The sequence below is a fragment of the Microtus ochrogaster genome, linkage group LG4 (genome assembly GCF_000317375.1).
Source record: "Microtus ochrogaster isolate Prairie Vole_2 linkage group LG4, MicOch1.0, whole genome shotgun sequence".
Lineage (NCBI taxonomy): Eukaryota > Metazoa > Chordata > Mammalia > Rodentia > Cricetidae > Microtus > Microtus ochrogaster.
Genome location: NC_022030.1, coordinates 65,881,586 through 65,900,553, shown reverse-complemented (window position 1 = coordinate 65,900,553; position 18,968 = coordinate 65,881,586). Strand labels below are relative to the sequence as shown.

General features: G+C 37.8%; 2 protein-coding genes across 2 annotated transcripts in view; one reads left to right on the top strand and one right to left on the bottom strand.

The window, feature by feature from the left end:
• Psmd1 (proteasome 26S subunit, non-ATPase 1) overlaps nucleotides 1–18,968 on the top strand; it is a 78,887-nt gene that overhangs the window by 33,804 nt on the left and 26,115 nt on the right. The gene's annotated exons all lie outside the window — the stretch shown is intronic.
• On the bottom strand, nucleotides 3,543–14,694 carry Htr2b (5-hydroxytryptamine receptor 2B). The gene is made up of 3 exons (XM_005361766.3): nucleotides 14,390–14,694; nucleotides 7,409–7,609; nucleotides 3,543–4,513 (listed from the first exon to the last, which is right to left on the bottom strand). The coding sequence occupies exons 1-3, from the start codon at nucleotides 14,613–14,615 to the stop codon at nucleotides 3,621–3,623; spliced, it is 1,320 nt and encodes a 439-aa protein (XP_005361823.2). The 5' UTR covers nucleotides 14,616–14,694; the 3' UTR covers nucleotides 3,543–3,620.

Below are 18,968 nucleotides of genomic sequence, written 5' to 3'. Positions count from 1 at the left end.
AGAAGTGTCTGTCTTGTTGTCTAAAATTCTTATGTTTCCTCATGTGACATCATTTACTTTCAAGTATTGTACTCTAGTTTTTTGGGGTTTTTTTTGTTCTTTTTTTAACTATGTGTTTTACCTGCATGTATGTATGTGCATCACATGTGTGCAGAAACCACAGAGGTCAGTACCTGGTATCAGATCTACTTAGAGTTGTGAGCCACTGATGTGGGTTCTGGGAGTGGATCCTAAGACCTTCTACAGAAGCAACACATGTTCTTAACTGCTGAGCCATCTCTCCAGAGCTCACTCTTTTGTCTTTCCCTTTCCTCTGATAGTCAGGGTTTGGTTTCTGAGCCAGGTTCTTGTTCCAGGCTGGCTTCCTACTCACTATGACTGTGTAGCCCAGGCTGGCTTCCTAATCATCCTGCCTCAGCCTTCCAAGTGCTAGGATTACAGGTGTGCACCATCATCTCTGATCTCTTAAAATAACCTTTCAGTCATTTAGCTTAGACCATGTCTAAAGGATTTATTTTGTCTTGATTTATAAAAACAAAAACAATCTCTTTAGATATGCTGATTGGCCATAAATATCAAAAACATTTATTCTTTCTCAGTTGAAATGAAATTAAATTTGTGTATAATTCTCATCTGTATTATTCCCTTTCTTCACAAGATAGACCATGCATTTATACTATTTTCAGTCTTTCTCCAGATTTGGAAACTGTTATTCGCTTATAATGATTATGATGATCAGTGGCAAAGTAGGACTAGGGGGTTGATCTCAGTGGTAGGGCAATATTCTGTCATCTGCAAGACCCTGAGTTTGATCCCTAGCGCTGCATCAAAAGACAAAATCCAAAACCAAAGAAACAAAATAGAGGTTTTAAAAAGTTGATAGACATCATGGTTGTATATGCCTGTAATCCCACCTTCAGGAAGATCATAAGTGTAAGACTAACCTTGGCTACATATACTGAGACCTGCCATTTTAAAAAAAAAATAGTCATAAAATAGAAATTTCAATTAAATAACAGTAAAATTTTGAAACTATGTTGTTCCTTTTCACAAATAGTTGATAATAATGTTATATTTTAATCAATAGACTATCTGGAAATACTAGAATCATCTCACTAGCTATAGATAAACTCAAAGATACTTTAAGTAATAGCTGAAGCTAGTTTATAGATTCTGTTAATGTTTTTGTAGGTGTGCAGTAATGGAAACCTGCAAACAGTACAGAGCATGTTGGGCAGTGCTTTGGTAGTGTTACCAGTAACTACCAGTAACTGTGTTTAGAGTTTCTGAAACACCTGTATGTGCTTCTAGGTATATAAAATGTACAGCTTAGAGTATTATCAGTGTGGTGCCTGACAGTAGCCACCTTAGGTTAGGGAAGTGGCTTTGCAATAAGACACTTGTCTTGGCTTTCATGAGGCCCTGGCTTTAATCTATAGCATCAGGAAGGAGAAGAAAATAATCTGTTTACTATAACAAGAATATAAATCGTAACATATGGCAGACTCATCAGATTATAACCTCAAACCAAAACAGAATAATCTTTTTCTCTATGTCTGGCTTTTGTTTTTTTTTTTTTTTTTAATCTATTTTGGGGGTAGGGAAGTATAAATTATTTTGATATTTGTTGTTATTTGTTTGTTTGTTTTTAACTGAACTATTATATCTGTATCCTATTTTTTAAAAGTATTAAGACCACTAGGGGGAAGTGCATAGTGCTTTCATGATAAATTAATTAAAATTTGCCTGGCAGATGATTCAGAGTCCATACATATATGTACATATTGGGGTCTGTACATCCATGTTCTGGAAAAGATTCTTCCTCTAGAGGAGTATATGTCTGATTTACTTACACTGAGATTATCCATCCCGCACATTTTATAAGGTAATTATCCTAAACTCAATTGCCTAGGAAAGCTCAGTGATAGAGCAGGAGGTCAAAGTATAAGTACAGCTCAGCTTTAGATGGCAAAGCCAAGACGTGGGCTCATCTTCGTGGCCACATCCTCCAGCTTAGATTTGTTTGCTTTGAGTGAATGAATGCCCCAGCAGTCAGCAGAACTGACATTGTTTGCTGATCCCTGCTAAGGATGGCACAAAATGTAGATTCAAAACCTGGGGTACAGCTAAACTAAAGATCACTTCTACGTTCGGTCAGCTATCCAGTACAGATTGGACTCATTTCCAACTCTTAACAGTGCAAGGTGAAACAACAAACAGTAAATAAAAAATTTTGTACTAGAAGTTCAGCCACATCATTGGATAAATACAAGCAGGGGTAACCTCTGTATGAGACCACTCACTTACTTAGGTCTCTGCATTGGGTTCCATAGCTCCAGTTTTAGCATGTTGTTTTCACACCTTTAAGGAGCATAGTGCGGATCAAGTACCCAAGGGTGATTTCATTTGCTTTCTCCTCCTCCTCTCCCAATGGACCTGCTTCCGCTGACAAAATGCCTGTTAGCAGTTCCACTACTAAGGCCTGTTACATTTCCTGACATCTAACTACTGTCCTCTCCTGATGAGAAAAATGACTGTGTTTAACTATCTTACGTTAAAGCCACTCTCACTTACCTCCAAATACGATTTTTTGTAAGTTTTTTGTTGTTTGTTTTGGTCTTAGGGTTTTATATGTATATTTTGGGGGGAAGAAAATCCAGTTTGTATCATTTTCATGGGATTGAGGGAGGTCTCACTGAATGTGGAGTTCATTGGTCCAGCAAGAGTTGCTGGCTAGGGAACTTAGGGATCCTCCTGCCCTCACCAGCAATAGGATTGCAGACAGGCATTTCTATACCCACTTTCTGTGTGGGTGCAAGGGACCCAGACTCAGGCTCTCGTTCTGAACCATCATCTCCCTATTCTATAATCACTGTTTCAGTCATTTGTTTTTGTCTTTTGGTCATGTCACTATTGTTTATGCCTATGCTTTTAAAATTTTAGAGAGTTGAACTGCAGAGATGGCTCAGCAGTTAGGAGTACTGGCTGCTTTTCCAGAGGACATGAGTTCAATTCCCAGCAACCACATGGCGGCTCACAACCATCTATAATGAGATCTGGTGTCCTTTTCTGGCTTGCAGGCAGAACACTGCATACATAATCAATCTAGCTATCTATTAAAAAAAAAAAAAACTAGTCAGGCCTTGGCAGCACTTTAATCCCAGCACCTGGGTGGCAGAGGCAGACAGATCTCTGAGTTCAAGGCCAGCCTGGTCTATGAAGCAAGTTCCAGGACAGCCAGAACTGTTACACAGAGAAACCTTCCCTTAAACAAAACAAACAAACAAAAAACCAACTTAGAGAGTTAACATTTTATTTTATTCTTAGCCCAATTTTACATACAATTGGGAACTTAATTTATGACATTGATTTTTTTAAGACTAAAATTTATTGATTTATATAATTTTATTTCATTTGAAAACCAGAGTAGGAATTGCTTTTGTTTGTAGCCATACAAAGCTACTTTATCCATGTTTTGGCTTTGTTTAGATAAGGAAATTGGACAACCTGAATATTAACTCTAGCTTTCAGGAGACGATTTTTTATTCTGTACGTTTGTCTTGGTGCACTAGCATCGTGCTCATCCCCTTACTCGAGCTAGATGAGGACTGCCCGTTCTGCTACACATAGCTGACTTGCTCTTCAGTTTTGTCACCATCATTTTCAGTGAGGAGAAGTGTATCTAGGAGAATGATTGATGAAGACTGAATGGTTGAACTTCGGAGCCTCATTGGGCTCTGGTACTTGGCAGGATTGATCCCATTTCGAATTCCATGTTTTGTGAAAAATCTAGAGTTTTCTACCATTGAATTCCCAAAGTAGATTGAACTGGAACATTTTCTAAGGACTTTTACTGACTTTGTGGCCCGGTAATTGCAGGTGATGTATCTGCAGAATGCTTCCCGAAAGGTTTTATTGAAGAGGGTGTAGATCAAAGGGTTCACCCCTGAGGAAATGTAACCTATCCACACAAATATCTCCAGAAGCGTTTTGAGAGTAGCCTGGTTGCAGGAATCACACAAAGCTAAAGTTATATTTGTAATAAAAAAGGGACACCACATAAGTAGAAAGAGGAAAAATACAATTCCAAGGACCTTTGAGGCTCTCTGTTCATTAGAAATGGTCTGTGGTGATTTTTTTCCAACTGAGGACATTCTTCGTAAAAGAGTTTCATCACCTGAGTTAAGAAGAGTTTTATCCTTGTGAGAACCATCCAGCATTGCAACCTTTTCGGGTGAAGAAAAGGATGACTCTTCTCTTTGGAAAACAGTGGACACAGTCCACCAAGTTAGGCGCTGAGATGGCTTGGTTTTGACCAAGTAAGCTTTCTTTCGTAAGGCATGAATAGTAAGAAAGTAGGTGACTATCATGATCGCAAGAGGTGCAAAGAACGCAGCCAGCGAGCCAAAGAGCATGAAGTTGCCAAAGCGTTCCTTCTTCAGCGCGCAGGTGATGTTGTCTGGGTTAATCACATCATTCTCTATCCCTTTAATAGGGACTGGGATGGCGATGCCTAAGGAAGATGAAGCAAGATAAATGGAGTCATTTTCATGACCTCTTGTTCTTAGATTAGTTGTTTTGAGAGTTAATTTTAGAAATTCCGTGCTGATGAATGCATTATAATTCCTGAGACCCTCATCTTCAGATCTGTCAGGTGTTAACAGCAGATCCTTTACAAATGGAATCTAAACAAAGAACTCTAAATGAGCAAATCTGCTTTTTCCAGGTTGGAAAAGAACTCAGAAGATAAGGCTAATATCCAGAGTAGTTAATTTGGAGAGAATTTAAAGAGATTCAGTGTCTTCATTTTCAAATGGTATCTATTTATCTATTATCTTTGAGGTTATACACCTTCACTTAAGAATTTTCTTTTGGTATTTGTGAATGTATTTTAAACCTTTATAAAGAAAAAATGGACTTTCTTTAAAAATTGCTGCTTTAGAAACAAGAAAACTTGTTTTCAAGGTTGAGAGTTACTCTAATAGCTGATAGTATGTATACCTTGTGCTATTTCTTTAATATTTTAAGTACTACAAAGTATTTAAATATGACGTTGATCAGTGAAGTAGTTATTAGAAAAGGGAACACAAGAGTCACACCTTCAAAACAGCAGATATTTTTTAAATATGTGAGCTAATTAATCTTTTTTTAAAGTTTATGTTATGTGTGTTGGTGTTTTGCCTTCAGGTAAGTCTGTGTGAGAGTGTCAAATCTTGGAATTACAGACAGTTGTAAGCTGTCATATGGTGCTGGGATTTGAACCTGGGTCCTTTGGGAAAGCAGTCAGTACCCTTAATTGCTGAGCCATCTCTCCAGACCCAAGCTGATTAATCTTTTATCTTTTTTTTAATATTTATTTATTTATTATGTACACAATATTCTGTGTATGTCTGCAGGCCAGAAGAGAGCACCAGACCTCATTATAGGTGGTTGTGAGCCACCATGTGGTTGCTGGGAATTGAACTCAGGACCTTTGGAAGAGCAGGCAATGCTCTTAACTGCTGAGCCATCTCTCCAGCCCCTAATCTTTTATCTTATATTGTTTAATAAGTCCAAAAGCACTCTGTCTTCTTCACAACTTATTTCTAATACCCCAGTTTTTAACAAGGCAGTTTTCTCAAACCTTTTACAGTAGCAGCCTCTACCCTTGCCATCTGTTACATATTTACCACTGGAAAAAAGAGTTTGTGTGCTCTGCTCCAGGGCATCAGTGTCTATAGCTAGAGGAACACTGTCTGGCATTCTGTTTCTGTAAGTTTTGCTAGAACAGCCATCCTCATTAGTATAACTGTAGCTTCTTTTACCCAGAACAACTTGGGTTTGATAGCCAGAGAGGTAAAAGTAAACGAGAGAGAGAGAGAGAGAGAGAGAGAGAGAGAGAGAGAGAGAGAGAGAGAGAGAGAGGGAACATACACTTTTATTCTTCTACAGAACAGTTAAGTCCATGGAGCCTGCAACCTAATATTTACTTACCGCATATAACTGCCAAACACTTTTTCTTTTTTGTTCATGTATTCTTACAAGCTTGAAATTTACTTTTAGTAAAGATTTGATGTTGATAGTCATATTATCCAGCCTTAATTTAGATGCCCTCTAACCAACAAACTGTCACCACATTACACCCATTATAAAAAAGTCTGCTGACCCTGACCTATCTTTTTATTTGCGCTCTTCTTTCCCTTACCAGACACTTCACTTTCTCGTTCTGGTCATTACTATTTGATATGTAAAAAAAAACTCTCTATTCTGAAGACATTTCTTTAACTCTCCTTCCTTTCATGCCAGACTAGTAATTTGCCTTGACGTTTACTCCCAGGCATTTCCAAGAGGAGCCATTATTTCAGGAAAGTGAAGATAATCTTGATGTCTTTCTTACTTTATTGAGCACATTTTTACACTGGTTAGAGAGAAGTAAGCAATAGTTTTTGTTTGTTTGTCTGTTTGTTTTTACTCCCCTTCTAATACTTCAGGATTCTTAATTTTCTTCAAAAATTTTTTCTTTCTGCTGCAAAGCAGTGAATGTGCTGATCAGATCATTTGTTAAAAATCTGCAAGTTTGTTTTTCTGCACTATCTTGAGAGAGCTTTGAATGGACGATGCACTTCATTCAAGGCACTCTGATAGCTAGCCTTGAGCCTTCAAGATGACAGCTCACAACCAGCTGAAATTCCACTTCCAAGAGGTCCAGTGCCCCACATAGCCCCCCCTCAGGCTCTAGGCACACACAAGATACACTTATATACATGCAGGCGAAGCACTCATACATAAAATAAAAATAAATAAATCTTTAAAAATAACAAAAAGATTAGTGCAGAATCATAGAACAGTTTAAATAAAATTGATTTCTTTCTATAAACCATTTCTAAACATTAGCTTAACGTCTATCTTAGATGTTTTTGACAGTTAAGACACTAAAGTGGATATTTAACTGCTTTCAGTCTGTACACATTGGAACATCCAGCTTCCTGGATGAATTTATGTTTTTTAGTGCCTGCTTACAAAGTTTGGCTTTGTTGTCTTTTTCTCCTCTCTTGTTTATGCTGTTAAATGTGATTTAAGATGCATTTTACTTTTTGCTGTTTTACTTTGGTGGTTAGATTCCTCATGCTAGTTAGAACTTAATAATTTATTGGCAAATATAACACAGTTTGCGGCTTAAATTTCCTGAATATCAAAATCGAAGTATGATGGGACCTCAGAAAATACTGAGCGGTTCCAAAGGCTTACTGCTAATGTAGGTTTTATTGATAATGGCTTAGAAGCTGCACAGTGAATGTGGTGTGCAAGTTCTTGGATATCAATGGGTTTCCTTGGCCTCTGAGTTTTTCTAGGTACCAGACCTGGCATTCTGGCCATATGGAAATAAAGACTGGACACTCCACTGATACCTTTTGCATTCCCCACATACCTATTGAAATTAACCACACCACTGTAATCTTGACGAATGTAGTAGCCCGGGAGTTGCACTGATTGGCCTGTATTGGCTTTTTGATGGCTATGTAGCGATCCACTGAAATAGCACAGAGATGCATGATGGAGGCAGTTGAAAAGAGAACATCAAGGAATAACCAGGCGGGACACAGGACCAATGGGAGGGGCCATATAGCCTCTGAAAGAAAAAGAATTTTTTTGTTTATAGAATAGCAGTCTTCAGATTAACCTTTTTTCTTACTCCAGTACATATTTTTTAGCCTCTTAAAATGACTATGGAGATGTCCTTGATGTTTCAGATGAGTCAATTCAGATGTAATTAAGTCTTTGAATATGAGTTTATGGAGGGAAGAACATTTATCAAAATTGAAATATTAATTGAAAACATCCTTTAGAACATTGTGTACCCTGATTACAAATAGTGAATAGAGATGAATGTCACCTGGGTCATTGTTTGGGAAAGTAGGCTCTTGGGTTCCATCTGATACATACAGGCATTGTATGAGAATGCAGTAAACCATCCCCACATGTTCTGTGGAAATGAAAGCTTAAACATCTATTCTGTGGGAAGACTGTAGGAAAGGCTATTTTAGTCTTAAAACATATGTCTGGGTGTACTTGTGTGAGATAGACACTCAGAGTGTCTCCTAGAAAGCATTTAGGAGCTAAAGTGCTTCCAATCAAGCATGAGAACTGAGGTCAGAGCCTCGAAACCCTTATAAAAGCCACATGTGACAGTCCGCACTTACAATCTCGTATTGGGATAATCCCCAGTGCTAGGAAGACAGAGAAGGGTCTCTGGGACCTGCTGGCCAGCCAGGCTAGTCAAATCAGTGAGCTCTGGGTTCAGTTGAGAGAGCCTGTCTCAAAAAATACAATGGAAAGTGATTGAAGAAAACTCCTGACATACACACACGAAACCTCATGAGAGCCTCTTAGAGCAAAGACCTGTGATAGAACCTAAGCAGTTGAATTTTCTTAACTGTAGTGTTCCAGTTTTCTGTCGTCAGTGGAAAATAGCAGTGCATTCTTTAACTACCCGACATTAAAGGCAAACAGTGTAAAAAGGGAAAGAGTCAGTGATTAAGAGTTTCACAGTGGACCCTCATGGGAAGCAATACCCTAGATTCTGGGCGAGGAGTAGGGAAATAGAAAAATTAGGATTGTGTAGTCCCTATAGTTCCAGTTACTGTGGAAGTAGACATGGAAGGGTCACTTGATTCCAGGCCTTAATCCAGCCTGCAACATAGCAAGATCCTCATCAAAAATAAAAATACTTTAAGAACATGTATGTTGCTAGAGATTGAAGCAGGACCTGAATTATGCAAAGCAGCCTTTATACCACTGAAATTACTGCTATTCTGTTGCTTGCATTGTTTTGTTTTTTTGGTTTATTAGTTTTGTTTTGTTTTGTTTTGTTTTGTTTTGTTTTGTTTTGTTTTGTTTTGTTTGAGATAGTACCACGTGACTCAAGCTGACCTAAAATATGCAACCCTTCTGCCACACCTGGCTATGTTTTATCCTCACGTGCATACAGTTTCTGTAGAACTTTTCAAAATAAAATACTTTGCTACTAATTTAAACTTGCCTACTTAGCTATTCTTAATTATGTATTCTACATTTGAAAATTAAGGTCTGGAAAATTCTAGTCATAAATCTTGTAGCCATGAGCAGGAAGCCACAGGGAACACATAAAAACTACATGCCTTTGGAATTTGACTCTTTGACCCATGGTATTTCTGCTTATAGGCTAAAAGGGCAAGTCTTCCAGTGCTGACTTCATTAGGCCTAGGAGGCCTGTTAGCCTTATTTTCCAACAGAGCTAATGTATTTATGAACACCAATTTTGGAAAAATGAGAATTAAAATTAGTTCAGATCACTAGAACATTCTTATTTTAATCAGAACTATCTGGCAGTGGTATAGATTTGAAGAAAGAGCAGGATTTTATAAGATTGAGAGAGATATATCTTTAAGATCCCACCTTTCATGAAATACTAATGGATAGACTTAGGAAAGCAATATAATGGCACTGAATTAATAGAAACCTTTTATTAAAAGCAAGAAAGTGGTTCAGAGCCTGGCTGCTCTTCTAGAGGATCTGTGTTTAATTCCTAGCACCATATGACAACTCAGAACCATCTACAGCTGTGGTTCCAGAGGACCTGACATGCTTTTCTGTCCTTCGCCAGAATCAGGCACACCCATGGTGCACAGGTGTACATGCAAGCTAAGTAACACATAAAGTAAGATTAAAATAAAATCTAAATGGGGTGTGGAGAAAGCAAGAATGTAATTATGGGCATGATAACACTTGCTTGTGATCCCAGCACTTGGAGGCTGAAGCAGGAAAATGAAAACTTTCAGGCTAGCCTGGGCTTCATAGCCAAATGAAAGCCAGCCTTGACAACATAACAAGAACCTATCTCCAAAACAAAAATGCAACAGTGTAGAAAAGCACAAAAGGAGCTAGGAATGTAGTCTGATGGTGGGGCACCCATGGAGATATAGGAAGCATCGGGTTCATTTATAACTACATTTGTTTTTTGTAATGCCTTATGTTCCACTTATTTGTAGCAAGAACTTGGATTGTGTATTAATTAAATTTTTAATAATCAAGTGAACAGGAAAGATTTAAGTTTAAAAAGAAAAGAAAAATAGTATCTATGAGAAGTTAATCTGGCACATAGACTAGTAACTGCTTTTCTTGGACTCTCACATAAAATTTTCTGAAAAACAAATTCTACCCAGCCTAGTCTCTTTTCTTCAAACCTTATCACCACCACCACCACCATCCCGGAAGTGAACCAGAGCCTCGAGACTAAGCAAGCACTATGCCATTAAACTATTCTCCAATCCAACTGTCTTCCTTTATTGCCTTTGAACTAAAACTAAAAAAAGGAATATTTGAATAATGACATTTCTCTGGGTACCCAAAGTAATTGTAGGCTAAATGTCATAGAGAAATATTTGAGGAGCAAAACATGTCTTTGGTTTATAGATCTTTTACTCAGCTGTTAGTTAAGACAGTGCTGTGTTGTGAAACTGCAGCTGTAGAGACCATGTCTGGGAGGGTAGTCACTCGCGTGCTGCCTACGTTCCTGTTTGCCTCCCAGCAAGGTTTGGCAACTTCATAGGCATTGACTGTTTCTAGTACCTTCCTCAGAAAATAGGTTAGTTGGTCATCTCAAGGATTTGTACAAGTACTAGGTGAGGCCTAAGTATTCTGTCACATAATGTGAAATGTATTTTTAATTGAAAGATACAGGGTTCTGCCTCACCATTCCCAAAATTCTATATGCTTTCTTGTTAGTCCCATATGCTGAACATAATACTTTGGGTTGGTAGAATCAGCATTTGTCTTTGAGAAGGCAGAGTAGAGCAATAAGGACTGAGCATAGGAATTTTCCAGAATCAGCCCTGGATCCACATATTGCTGCCACTTATTTTATCATCTCAAAAAATTTAGTTAACTGTTGTAGATCTTGTCTGCGGTGGTGCCATTACCTGTTTTATAAGCTTGCTACATTATTGTATTTAAAGCTTTGAAATACAATAAAATAATGTTGCAAAGTATTTGAAACGGTGTGTATTCAGAGAGAGCACTCAGAATAACAGTTGTTACTGTTCTGAACAGTGACTATAGTCAACCAAATAGCAGTGAAGGCACACATGTTCAGAAACAAACCAGATCCCCCAACCCATGTAAAACCAGTGTCTTTATCTGTGCACGTAGAGCAAGAGTGCAGAGAGTGCAGTGCATCTGCTTGAATGTGAGCCTGTACTGGGGAGGCAGAGAACACAGTGGGAACATACCTACTGCAGGGCTGAAATTTATCAGAAGTGTCTTAGTAAAATTGAATGTTACCTCTATTTGTTATATGCATATTGTAACTGGGCTGTGTCCATGCTTCTGCTTAGAGGAGGAATATGTTGTTACTTATTACTGCTGTGTACCCTAGGGCTCCCATCCAGTTTGCAGTCTTCCTGCCTCAGACTTCTCTGCCCAAGTATTTCTAATGTAGGTATTTTTAGGGTTTGTGTTAAAAGCTATTGTATTATGATCATGGGTTTTAAGAATAAGAGATAAAACAATAAAAATAAATAGGTAAATAAACCTGTAAATATTGCATCCAGTGTTCCCAAAGAAGATTTGGCAGAGAAGTTAAAAGTGTCATGTCAAGAGTGTCATAGTCTTGGTAAAACAGAAATTCAGGTAATACGGAGTTAAATATTACAAATAAATGTTTGAATAAAATATCCCTCAGTTAAGAACACCAGGGCCACTTTGTTATTTCTAGCTCATTCTTTTTAAAGTTTGAGTTTATTAGAATGCTTAACTGCTGTAGAGGTTTTTAGTGGCTTCTTGTAATAGCTTAAATTGTTCCTAATGGTGATTGATCTTTTATGATTATATAACCAAGAACACTTTGGTTTGTAGGTTTCAGAAGTTCTGAAGATTTCCCATATAATTAGGGGAAATTATACATTGCTTACTGCTACTTTTTGGTTTTTCGAGACAGGGTTTCTCTGTGGCTTTGGAGCCTGTCCTGGAACTAGCTCTTGTAGACCAGGCTGGTCTCGAACTCACAGAGATCCGCCTGCCTCTGCCTCCCGAGTGCTGGGATTAAAGGCGTGCGCCACCACCGCCCGGCTTACTGCTACTTTTAAAAATTATCAAAAATTCTTGCAAATGTGTTAGCTTAGAAAGTCTTAGTATTTATCTATCTGGAAAAGGATATATAAAGATCTTACTATTTGAAGTCAGGTCCCTACCCATTCACTTCAGATAGTTACTAGACATTCGATTGGTGCTTTTCAAGGGTAGCATCTGTCCATATGCCCCGTGGTCATGGATTATGTCTTAAATAGTGAATTCATACTGTGACATTTTAAACAGTGATTACATTCCCAGATTGGTTAGGGTTGCTTCCCCATCCCCCAATCTAATAACTCCTTTGTGCAGCATAATTACTGGTATCAACGTGCTTGAGACTATAAGACATTGTATGATAATTGTTTTATAAGTATTTGAAGAATGAAATGCTGTTAAGATGGGTTATAATTTAAGGTATAAGTATGTAGGTGTTCTATATATTTTATGTTAAAATGTTTAGTTTTCTGCTGTGTTTTATAGCCAGGCGATGGTGGTCCATGCCTTTAATCCCAGCACTAGGGAGGCAGAGACCGGTGGATCTCTGTGAGTTCAAGGCCAGCCTGGTGTACAGAATAAGTTTCAGTACAGGCTCCAAAGCTAGACAGAGAAACCCTGTCTGGGGGTGGGGGGAGAATATCTTAAGCAATACTTTTCTGTATAAGCAGTTTCTTTATCTCATGGGGTGCCTACTATTTGAAAACTCCTTGTGGAGTGTTTATCAGCTAACTTGAACACTATAGACTTTTCTGTGTTAAGTTCCTTATCCTAATGCAATGATTTAAGTACCTAGCTCAGAATTTTGCGTATAGTAGATATTTGGTAGTTGCGGACTAAGCTTTCAAATTAAAATTTACTTCTGTAAAATTCCTTCAATTCTTTATCCAATATTTTCAATTTTATGTTAGTAAAACAAAGATAATGCATTTTATTGATTTAAAGATAATGCATTTTGATATTTTTCTGTATGCCTAGCAAAGCATCAAAGAGTACAGTTTTATTCTGCAAGCTGTTGTTATGGAGTTGAGAATTTTTAATCCTGTGAGGTCCTTCCACATACATCCCTGAATCATCCTTCCTAAATTCTTTGAGCTCCAGGTTGTTACTAGAGTGTCGTTTCTTATGTGATTAACGCATACCATTGGGATATTCAAGAGATTACAGAATCACCAAAGGAAAGGGAAAAGAGAGCGAAACAATACTACTGATTAGAGAATCTAATAGGACAGTAGAAGCTTGTTTATCGTTTAAAGCTGGGTGAGTGTTGCTTTGCAGTAGGAAGTTTTAACTTCTGACCATCTTACTACATGTAAAGACACAGCTTCTTCATTTTATATGTCTTCCTGTTGTTTCCTATAAGAAATAATTGCAATAGTAGTTTTTCTTTACTTTTTAATTTAATAAATGAGTGTGCTCTGGATTAATAAATTTTACTTCTATAACTTGTGTGTTTATTCTCCACATATAAGCACAATTCTTGGAAGCCTGAGCATCTATAATTTTCTTAAGTGGTTTATTAGTGGAATATCAGTTTATCCCAAACATTAACTAATTAAATGTTCTTTTAGTGCTGACTTTGAAACTAGGAGCCCTCATAATTTCTCAATAAAATCATTTGTGTTTGCTAACATGGTTTGGGATAATGTACACACAGAAGAAACTCCTTATGCCTACTTTAATATATTATCTCTTTTTTATTATAACAAGATCTGAAAGTCAAACTATATTTTTATTATCATAGTAACTCAGGATCTGTTCCACTTATTTTATTGACTTACAGGTTTATTGGGAACACAGATGGTCAGATACCATAAAAAAGTTAAACAGATGGGTCTTCTCTTGAGGTACTTTGAGCCAGACAATTTCCTTTTGTAACTAAACATCTTTTCTTAAAGGTTCAAGGCAAGAACTGTAATAGGAATGGGACTCGATGATTCAGTGATTCTATTAGTAAAGTCCCAGGGTTTTGCAAGGTATTGATACTTTGTTAAAGAAAAAGTGAATAGTTTTTTTGACAAGTGTGGGTTTTTTTACTCTTATAATTTTTAGGTAATGCATGCAGAAACTGTGAATATTGCCAAATTAATGATTTTATAAGGTGGCTGAGGAGGGGGTAAAATTGTTCCTAAGAAATTACTTTTGTGTCCTTTTACATTTACTACAAATCATAGAAAAAATAAGGGAATGTTCCCTTCTATGTCTTTAATCCAGGTCCATCTTTTATTTCAAAGAAAATAAAGATCAAACGAATGTCAGGTTCTTTAGTGGATGGGGTTCAATGGCAGGAACAAAGGGAAATACTTACCAAACATGATTGTCAAGAGGGCAATCGGCATCACAAACAATCCAACCAGCAAATCAGCCACCGCCAAGGACATTAGAAAGTAGTTGGTAGCATATTGCAGCCTTTTCTCCAGCGACACAGCCAGAATAACAAGGATGTTCCCCCCAATGGTGGGTATTATCACCATGAGTATCAGCAGAGCTGCCCAGTGCACTTTAGTCCCCTGTTCCTCGGCAACCAGCTTCATCTCCTTTGCTACTGATTCTGTCTTTAATCCAGAATGGTTAGACAAGATCAAATGATCACATATATTCTGTAGAATGTGTTCAGGATTTGTGCTTTGTTCCGACATTCTATAAGAGCAAACCGTTCGCTGTTCTGTGACTCAGTCCAGTACCAGACAGTGGTCAGCATGGTCAGTAGCTAAACTTGTCATCTGCTTTTTCAAGGCGTTGTACCCATGCCAAACATTCAAAGCCAAGGTTGACTTATATTCCTTTTTAAAGATTCAGGTTCTGCAAGGTGGGAATGTGTACGCATCTGTCCATGTTTGCTGGTAAGGCATCCAGAGTTTTAGTCTTTTTCTAGAGGCTTAGATTTCAGAAGATTCAATGAAAAAAAAAATAGAGGTAGAAGAAAATAGATGTTAGTTTCTCATCCTTTTTAATGTAATTTTAAGAGAAGGATTTGAACTTAAATACCAGAGAGTTTCCCTTAGACACAGAGAGGTTGTGTTATTTCCAGAAATCAGTAAAAAAAAATTAAATAAATAAATAAATAAATAAATAAATAAATAAAAAACACTAGAGCTAACTAAGTACACCCTCCTATTTTGATAGGTTAGTATGCATTTGTGATAGTTCAGCCAGTACCCACAAAAATACTGTATTTCTGATTTGCCACAGAGGCAGTGCTAGAGAACATAGCACACTACATGCTCTCTGACCCTTGGGTACTTTCTCCTTAACTGTAGAAAACACACAGCAGTGGTCAGAGCTCTAAAGAGTTGCAAGTAAGGGATTCGGTAAGTACTGCCACCCACCCAGTCAGACTCAAGCCCACCTAAGGGCTGAGTCAGGATTTACCCGCTGAGAATCTGAGTGCTGTGATCATTTTTCTGATGGGTGCTGATTTAAATGCTTTTTTATGACTCATTTTATAATTCCTTTAGTTGGAGAGAAAGTAGTCCAAAGTATTACTAGCCAAGTACTTGATTTTAGTAATAACTGTGTCTTTCTACAAGGCTTTAAATGTGATCACGTAAGTCTGCCAAATTTGAACCGTTCTTTTTAAAGTACTTCTTTTCTCTTCCCGATTCCCTTGAGAAGCACTCTAAGAGGAAGATGAAGTTATTTGTTCATTATACTCACAATCCCCATATTAATTTAGCCCTTCGTATTTATAAACTTTAATCCACTGAATAGATAGAAAAGACTGTGGAAACAAAGCTCCTGAAGATTAAGATGGAAACAGCAAAAATCTAAGTTATATTCCATACGTATTTGTTAGCTACTTACCTCTTTATCTGCTTGTGAGTTTCCTAAGCATGCCGTCCTTGTGTCTGTTCAGTTGGGCTCCTTCTGACATCCTCCTCCCATTGACTTACTCTGAGCTTCCAGCACTGGCACTTGTAAGCAGCTGTACGCCTGCCAGAGAGGTTATTTCCTCTTTGATACTGTCATTATTAGAGCATAGCTGCATTCATTGTAATTCATAAAACCACTCGCTAATTGTGGCCAACCAGTTCATGACCCTTATTCAAGTTACATTCTTATCTTTGATATTTGGGGGAAATGTAGTAAACTATTACTTTAGCATAAGATGATTTTATTTTATTTGGAATTAAGCCTCCACTGTTTTTCCATTCTGAGGAAAAAAGAGATATAATCTAGAGGGTTTGGAACTTGTAATTTCTAGCAATGAAACAAGATTCTTATCCAGCTTTGTGCCTTTGCTGTGGAGCACAATGAACTTGCTCATGTCACTGCCTTATATAGAAGAGCACACAGAAAGGTCTGCATGCTACTTGTATACATAGGTTTTGGCAGGAACTTTGTCACTGCTCATTTCTAAACAGCCTCTGAATTTGGGAGCTGTTTTATTGCCAGCTTCTTTTCCCACAGATTTTTAATTGGGAGTGTATAATGTATAGAAAAAAATGCATTTCTGCCCATTTTTGAAAAGCAATGTATAAGTCTTTACAATTATGCTCTTGAAATTTAAACTATAAAACTTGCTTAGTGTTAAAACTTTAGAATTCTCAGGGTTTTCTCTTGAAATGGTCTTCATAGGTCCTTTGGAATTTATTTATTTATATACATCTAGATTATTGATAGAATTTGTGAGTTTTGTTTTGTTGGTTAGTTGGTTGGTTGGTTGGTTGTTCAAGACAGGGTTTCTCTGTAACAGCCCTGACTGTCCTAGAATTCATATGGAGACCAAGCTGGTCTTGAACTCACAGTGATACGCCTGTCTCTACCTCCCGAGTGCTGGGATTAAAGGTGAGCGCCTCTACCTGGCAGGATTTGTGTATATTTTATAATAATATTTTTAAAGTATTTCCATCATATTCTCCCTTTCCTCCTCCCACTCCCGTCCATTGCTTTCCTCTTCCCAGCTAGCCTGCCTCTACATTCATTAGTGTCTGTCTCCCAGCAAGTTGTTTCATTGGGTCATTTACAGAGCATGGGCATCTTACCAATGGCTATAACACTGAAGGAAGTGGTTTTCCCTTCCCCATCCAACATTAGCTGCAGACAGTCCTCTAGATCTATTTCTTTTTTTTTCTTCCTTTTCTCATTTTTGCTTCTTTTGGGTCATTATTCTTGTTTGGTTCCTCATAGTACTTTTTGTTGATTGCATCTCTGTATTATAATTTAATGTATTATTTTGTCTTCTGTACTTCGTAAAATTCTTCTTAAAGTTTTGTTAACAATTTTATTTAGTGTGTGTGTGTGTGTGCGTGTATGGTATGAGAAGGAAATGCATGCCACAGCACATATATCAGAGGACAGCTTGCATTTGTCTCCTTCAGTCATGTGGATCCCAAGGGTCAAACTCAGGTGGTCAGGCTTGACTGCAGGTGCCCTACCTGCCAAGCCATCTCACTGGCCCCTATTTTATATACCCTGATTGTTGGTTTTTGAAAGCTTGATAACATTCAGATTCTGTTTCTCTCTCCCTATTTATTTGTCCATTTCCTAATTAAGAGCTAAGAGTGGTGACTTACATAAGGTCTAATTGTTTTCATAATGTATTAGTACTCATTGATAATCATGTTGGGATCCCTTGTGTGTCATGTGCTACTTTAAGTCATTATATACATATGATGTGCAAAGATTACTAGGCAGGTTTTTGTTTCTGGTGTGTTTTTGCATTGCAGTCACTGCTTAGAAACTCCTTTGTCCATTAGAGCTGTCTGCTGAGACACTGACAAGCCTGTGAAGAGCTTATGGCTTTATTGTGCTCTTCAAAAGAGATTAAATGCCTAAGCTAGTTTATTAAAGGCTGTCTTTCCTTGTCTAAACACTTAGGTTTTCTAAAGAACGTGTCAGAGCTGGAATGTCATTAGACTAAAACTGACAGTTTGGTTTATTGTTTTTTATAAAAAGGCTTTGAGTTTCCAGCCCTTACTACTAGTTTCAGTCTTGGTTGCAGCCAGGGAGCTAGTTAAACCCTGTAACAACTCCGAGGATTTGTGTTCCCAGGGAGAAATTTTTTTTCTAAAATCTCATAAAATAATAATGCCATTTGAAAAACAAAACATGTCCGAGTTGCATTCTCTTTCAGGTGGTTTTGTACTAAAGATGATGGAGGGGTGAGGAAGGCCAGAGTACACTGTATACATGCATGAAAATAGGACGAAACCTGGGATTCTGTGCAGTGGATAGGAAGGGAGGATGTGCTGCAGTGACTAAAGAATAGTGTTGGGAGACCTTATTTATCCCTGCTGCTTTCAAGGGAAGACTATAAAATAGTGAAGTTTTGAGATAGGTTCTTAGGTAAACTCTTTTCTATGCATCAGTTTTCCCTGGAATATCCCACCCTTACTGCAGCCAAATGACAAACTGTGGGCCACTGGTGCCTAAAAGTTGCTGAGGAGGGGCTCTGAGGTTAAGAGCACTGACTGCTCTTCCAAATAGGACCCGGGTTCAATTCCCAGCACCCACATGACAGCTCACAACTGTCTGTAACTCCAGTTCCAGGGAACCCAGCACCCTCACACAAACATACATGCAGGTGAAAATCTATGTTCAGAAAATAAAAATAAATTTAAATTTTTAAAAAGTTGCTGAGGAAATCTGAAAGTGAAAAGCTTAGGTATAACAAGCTACCTAGCAAATCTAGCTTGTTTGATTCTTTTTTTGAAAGAACCTTTGACTGTGAGTTACACTGTCTTTAAAGAGATCCAACCACAGCTATTAGCACACAAGTGCCAATTTCTGATCCAAAGCCAAATTCTGGTTTTGTATTAAGATTTCAGTGGTGGCCGGGCGGTGGTGGCGCATGCCTTTAATCCCAGCACTCGGGAGGCAGAGGCAGGTGGATCTCTGTGAGTTCGAGAGCAGCCTGGTCTACAAGAGCTAGTTCCAGGACAGGC

What these genes read in the sequence shown, in the direction of transcription:
- Htr2b (XM_005361766.3), bottom strand. Translation starts at nt 14,615, where the DNA reads ATGAAGCTGGTTGCCGAGGAACAGGGGACTAAAGTGCACTGGGCAGCT. An exon ending in CCTCTTGACAATCATGTTTG is followed by an intron (nt 7,610 to 14,389) that starts GTAAGTATTTCC and finishes TTTTTCTTTCAG; the next exon opens with AGGCTATATGGCCCCTCCCA. An exon ending in GGTGTGGTTAATTTCAATAG is followed by an intron (nt 4,514 to 7,408) that starts GTATGTGGGGAA and finishes CATCTTCCTTAG; the next exon opens with GCATCGCCATCCCAGTCCCT.